Genomic DNA, 6,126 nt, shown 5'->3' on the forward strand with positions numbered 1-6,126 from the left:
ACTGCAGAATAAGAAACCAGTGTTACCTGTGGAGTAGTCTGCATGGCTTGCAGGATCCTGCTCTGCACAGATTAACTATGTTGGTCTCTCTGTAACCCAACAGGTGCCTGAGGGGTCCTTCTCTCTGATGGGAGGGGCTGTTGCTGCTTGTACAGGTCAGTTTCTGACCCCCTGGATTTCCTTTAGAAAATGAAAATAAAAAATCTGAAGTTAATTTGAGCTCAATATGAAAACAAGGCAGATTTGTCTGAGCTGCCTTAGCCTCATCTGCTGTGTCCGTCCCCCCCCCCCCCCCCCCAGTGAAATCCTACCCACACTGAATGCAGTGACAAAACTCCCATTGACTGTAACCGGCTCCGCATTTTACCCGGGTTTGTAAGAGCCCTGTAGCAGAGTCAGAGCTTCTCTCACAGCGACTGACACTTACCTGGTGGAAAGCAGCAGCAGCTGCCCCATTATTGATACAATGGGTGTCAGGCCGCCCCTGGCTCTAAAACCCAGGCAGCGATTGCGCTTCCCTGTCCTGCCCAACGTGTGAACGCACTGACTCCAGCCCTTGGACCCTCGCACCCTGCAGAGGGTGAAAGCAAGACCGGGGTCTCCCACTAGGACTGAGCCCGGTGCGGACGGAGTTTTCCACCGGGGACCCTTTGACTTGCCATCCACGGCGGGGTGACCAGGCCCGCGGGACTAGAAGCGACTAGTGCCGCCTCCCTCCGAGCTCTCTGGCGGTTCTCAGGACAGCGCCCACCTGGGCGTCACTGCGGGGAGGAGTCGGAGAGGAGTCACAGAGCGGAGCCGGCACAACCCGAGTTTGGACGCAGCTACAGCACCATGGACAGCCCCAGGTGGCTGCTGCTCGCCGCCGGCTGCTGGCTGCTGCTGCTGCCGCCCGGGGACTGGGGGCTGGAGACCAGGGCACTCCGCAGCTTTTACCCCCAGGAGCGCCCTCCATCCAGCGAGAAGGAGCTGGTGAGTGCCAGCACGAGGGGGCGGGCAGGGCTGACCGACATACCAAGACCAGCTTGGTAGGAGGCAGGAGGGGCTGGGGCCGGCAGCACCCGGTGGGGAGGGGTCGATGGGGTCCTGCCTGCTCCGAACCCACCAGAACCCTCTTGTGTTTTGCAGCTCGGGGCTTTGCAGGAGGCTCTGGAGAAGCTGCAGAAAAAGCGGATTCCACCCTGGGGCAAGAAACTGGGACAAGTGCCAGCGGTAAGGCTCCTTCAGACAATGTATTCTGTAGCCCCGAGCAGGTCAGCCTGTGCTCCCTTGAGCGCTTCTCCCTTGGCACCCTCCTTCTAGACTCAGGGAAGCCGGCACTCCGAGGGCGGTTCCTATCCTGAGTGCAGCTCTGCTGCTCTCTCCGCTTTCTTACAGCGAATTAGCTCACTTCCTATTACTGAAAGCAGACTTTGGGGCATGGCCACTGAACGCTCTTCTCATCCCCACAGCAGGGTCCTTCAGCACAAGAGTCAAACCATGGGGAAGAAAGGTTCTGGCGTCCACATATGATGAGTTCTAAATATCTAGATGACAAAGACAGATATTGGGGAGGGTGAATTGTGCTGAGGCCAAAGAGCGGAAAGGGGCATTTTCACCAACACTAAACTTGAGTCACTAAAGAAACTTTCTTGCCTTTCTACTCTGCTGCAGTGCGACGTGGGGGAGCTATGCGCCGTCAGAAAAGCCTCCCGAATTGGAAAGCTGTGCAACTGCCCCAGAGGCGCCACCTGCAACTTTTTCCTGCTGAAATGCTTGTAAACCTCAATACCTCCAGGAGCTAAGATAACAAAAGAAACCAAATCCTGTTGAACTGTGCTTGACACGCACTGCTTTGTCTTTGTTGTTGTGTTTTTTTCTATTTAGTCAATAATCTACCCATGTAAAATACTTATCTCCTTTGTAAAATATTTCTTCTCCCTCTGTATTTGTCCTCAGATTAGGAATGAAGACCACAGAGGTAAGGCTTCACAACACTTATTAAAGATCAAAACATAATAATTTAACTGAAAATTAAGATTTTTTTCATAGATCTTCATAGATTAATCCAAATATTTAACAGAATTAACTCAATGTAATCATGTAACGTAATAGGATGGCAACATACACTTACATACCAGTTATAATAGGGGGGCAGTAACAAATCCTATATTTACATTGCTTAGCACTTTCTATTATAATTTTTTCTTACAATTTTTGGAAGAGCTGTAGTGCCTCCATTATTTTCAGCAAGAACTTGAAACTTGGCAGGGGTGCTGTTAAAATGCATTAGGCTTATATACAACCATGCAGAGTTAGGGTTCCACAGGTAACTTTAATTCTGGTACACCTCTACCCCGATATAACGCAACCCAATATAACACGAATTCGGATATAACGTGGTAAAGCAGTGCTCCGGGGGGGCGGGGCTGTGCACTCCGGTGGATTAAAGCAAGTTCAATATAACACGGTTTCACCTATAATGCGGTAAGATTTGTTGACTCCCGAGGACAGCGTTATATCGAGGTAGAGGTGTATTTCCTAACTTTGGAGTGCTTGACTTTGCAACTTCAATACCATTCTTTTAATATAGGGTTGGTTTGTTAGTTTGGGTAAATTGTGTGTACTGAAATAGAAAAAAGATTTCAAACAAGAAAATTTGCAACTGGAAGCATATGAAGTGAAAATGAATATAAATTCACAGATTTTAAAGCTAGAAGAGAACATTATGACAATCTAGCCTGACCTCTTGCATAACACGGAGAATAGAATTTCACCAAGTCCTTCCCACATCAAGCCCATAACTTCTGGTAGAACTAAAGCATATGTTTTAGAGGAGCATCCAATTTGCCATAAATGCTTCAAGTGATTGAGAATCCATCCTGTTCCTAGGTAAATTGTTCCAATGGTTAATTATCCTCACTGTTAAAAGTTTGTGACTTATTTCTATTCTGAATTTCTCTAGTTTCAGTTTTCAACCATTTGATCTTGTTATGCCTTTGTCTGCCAAACTAAAGATCTGTCTAGGAAGGAGAGACTGTCTAGGAAGGAGTATGGCAGAAAGGGATTTAGGGGTTATAGTGGACCACAAGCTAAATATGAGTCATCAATGTGATGCTGTTGCAAAAAAAGCAAACATGATTCTGGGATGTATTAACAGGTGTGTTGTGAGCAAGACACGAGAAGTCATTCTTCCGCTCTACTCGGACATGCACTGCATCTGGGATCAGCAAGGACTGAGAATGCCATATGTGTTTTACTGAAGAATGCTATTGTGTGTTTGTTTCTGCTTGTGGGTAACTCTCATTTATATTTGAGATTTCTAGAGCAAAGATGTATCTTTTCACTAGACAAGATGGCCTTAGATCAACCATTAATCCACCAGCCTCTTTAGGGCTGAAGCTATCTTGATTTACAGTACAATCGTTATAATTTAATGTAGATGATATTTAAATTCAGGTTATAATTAAATCCCACCTTTGGGTGCACAAGTTATGGTGCAAGATAAAGCTCTTTATTCATAAACTACGTGAACACACATATGAACTTGGTAGGGGCATAAAACTCCACATAGTACAGTTTTATTGATCCAACATTGTAATATGACATCTATGTCAGTGATGAACAGCAAGTGCCAAGGCCCAATTCCCCAATCCTTACTTAGGCAAAATTACAACTTCAGTGGAAGTTTTGTCAGCATAAAGACATATGTTTTGCTTCCCTGATGTATGTAGCCTGATGGAATACTAGTGATGACTCCAGAATTATGTCTAAAATTGATTGTGTATGAGAGTTAGAGTGCTTTTATGTAACAATGATGTGCCATCCTAGGGCCCTATTCATCAGACTGGAATTAAGGCATACATTTTTAATGGTGAGAATAATTAAGCATTGGAACAATTTACCAAGGGTCATGGTGGATTCTCTATCTCTGACAATTGTTAAATCAGGATTGGATTTTTTTTTAAAAGCTGTGCTCTAGGAATTATTTTGGAGAAGTTATGTGATCACAATGGTCCCTTCTGGCCTTTGAACCAATGAATCTATGAACTTGTGTGTGTGTGTGTGTTTCTAATGGAGTCCTCTGGGGAATGGTTCTTGGCCCTAAGCTATTTAACATTTTTATCAGTGACCTGGAAGAAAACAGAAAATCATTAAATGATAAAATTTGCTGGTGACAGATATTGGGAGTGGTAAATAATTAAGAGGACTGGGCACTGATACAGAGTGATCTTGATGTCTTGGTAAGCTGGGCACAAGCAAACAATATGTGTTTTAATATGGCCAAAAGTAAAGCCATACATCAGAACATAAACTATTCTTACAGGATGGGGGACTCTAATCTGGCAAGATGTGACTTAAAAGAACTTTGGGGATTGTGATGCATAATCAGTTGAACATGAGCTCGCAATGTGATGCTGTAGCCAAAAGGGCTAATGTGATCCTTGGATATATAAATGGGAATATCAAGTAGGAGAAAAGAAGTTATATTACCTTTGTATTTGGCACTGGTGTAACTGCTACAGGAATAGTGTGTCCAGTTCTGGTGTACACAACATAAGAAGGAGGTTGATAACTTGGAAAGGATTCAGAGAAAGGCCACAAGAATGATTAAAGGACTGGAAAATACCCCTATAGTGAAAGAGTCAAGGAAATCAATCTATTTAGTTTAACAAAGAACAGGTTAATGGGTAACTTGAGCACAGTCTGTAAAATAACTACATGAGGAACAGAAATTTGATAATAAAGTGCTATTCAGTCTAGCAGAGAAAGGTGTAACAAGACCCAGTGGCTGGAGGTTGAACCTAGAAAAATAAAGACTAGAAATAAGGCAGAGTCAAGGTGGATGAGGTAATATATTTTATTGGACCAACTTCTGTTGGTGAAAGAGACTACTTTCAAGCTACAGAGCTCTTCCTTAGGTCAACAACACTAGAATTAAGGCACACATTTTTAACAGTGAGGGTGATTAACTATGAGAACAATTTACCAAGAATTGTGATGGCTTTTTCATCACAGTACATTTTAAAATCAAAATTGGATGCTTTTCTAGAAGATATCCTGTAGTTCAAACAGGAATTAATTCAGGGAACTCCTATGGCCTGTGTTATACAGGAGGTCAGATTAGATGATCACAGTGGTCCCTATGGATCAGTGTAGTCGCTAACAAAACCCAGGAGAGGCACTAGTGGTGGTCTGTTACAGATCACTAAGGCTAAGATTATGTCACGGAGGTTGCGGAAGTCATGGAATGTGTGACTTCCAGCGACTTCCATGACAATGGGGGCCCGCAGCTGACCAGCTGCTGCTGACAAAGGGAGACTCCGCAGCAGCCCAGCCCAGCCTCCGTGGGCAGCAGGGGATCCTCCTGTGGGGACCTCCCGCAAGTGACCAGCTACTGCTGTTGGCAGTGACCCCGAAGCTGCCCTAATGCCACCACTGGCAGGGGTCCCCACTGCAGGCAGGGCCCCCCAGCAGCTTTCAGATGCCGCTGCCAGAGGGACCCAGAGCTGGTCAGTGGCTGTGGGCAGGGGAGAGCCCCCTGAAGCTCCCAGCTGGCAGCGGCAGAGGGACCCCAGAGCTGCTCAGTGCTGGCAGGGGGCCCCCTGCAGCTCCCTGATCCCCCCCACAGGGCAGTGGGGGGACCCCTCCCAGCTACTGGTCAATGGAGTCCCTGCAGCTCCCAGCCACTGCAGAAGGGTGCAAGATGCTGGACCCTCCTCCCTCCACATTTTGTCAGGGATGTTTTTAGTAAAAGTCAGAGACAGGTCACGGCTTCCATGACTTTTTGTTTATTGCCCGTGACCTGTCCCTGATTTTTACTAAAAATATCCATGACAAAATCGTAGCCTTACAGATCACCAAATCAAATCAGAGAATTGGAGGAGTTATTCTTTATGCACCTGTATGTAATGTGTGGAAAGAAAAACTGTATTATGATGGGAAACTTTAATCTGGGAGACATATTCTGGAAGTCTCATGCAGCCAGTGGTAAAACAACATTGAAGTTTCTAAAAATTATAGATTATAATTTTCTATCACAATAGGCATTGCATCCAATATGGGGTAACTGTATTTTAGACCTCACTATGATGGATACAGATGAATTAATCACTGGACTGGAAGTTGGTGGTTGCCTAGGGACCA

The 6,126-nt window shown here is 45.3% G+C and overlaps 1 protein-coding gene across 1 annotated transcript; it reads left to right on the top strand.

Moving 5' to 3' along the window:
• The first annotated feature begins 747 nt into the window (after positions 1-747).
• Positions 748-4,159, top strand: LOC101949855 (cocaine- and amphetamine-regulated transcript protein-like). Its single transcript, XM_005300628.4, has 3 exons — positions 748-972; positions 1,129-1,212; positions 1,654-4,159. Exons 1-3 carry the CDS (start codon positions 835-837, stop codon positions 1,759-1,761), a joined length of 330 nt encoding a protein of 109 aa, XP_005300685.1. The 5' UTR covers positions 748-834; the 3' UTR covers positions 1,762-4,159.
• The last annotated feature ends 1,967 nt before the right edge of the window (positions 4,160-6,126 follow it).

The sequence above is a fragment of the Chrysemys picta genome, chromosome 10 (genome assembly GCF_011386835.1).
Source record: "Chrysemys picta bellii isolate R12L10 chromosome 10, ASM1138683v2, whole genome shotgun sequence".
NCBI classification, from domain to species: Eukaryota; Metazoa; Chordata; order Testudines; family Emydidae; genus Chrysemys; species Chrysemys picta.

Excerpts from the sequence above, each read along its gene's own strand:
- LOC101949855 (XM_005300628.4), top strand. The coding sequence starts at position 835 with ATGGACAGCCCCAGGTGGCTGCTGCTCGCCGCCGGCTGCTGGCTGCTG. Across the intron at positions 973-1,128 it reads CATCCAGCGAGAAGGAGCTG|CTCGGGGCTTTGCAGGAGGC; the intron begins GTGAGTGCCAGC and ends TGTGTTTTGCAG. Across the intron at positions 1,213-1,653 it reads AACTGGGACAAGTGCCAGCG|TGCGACGTGGGGGAGCTATG; the intron begins GTAAGGCTCCTT and ends ACTCTGCTGCAG.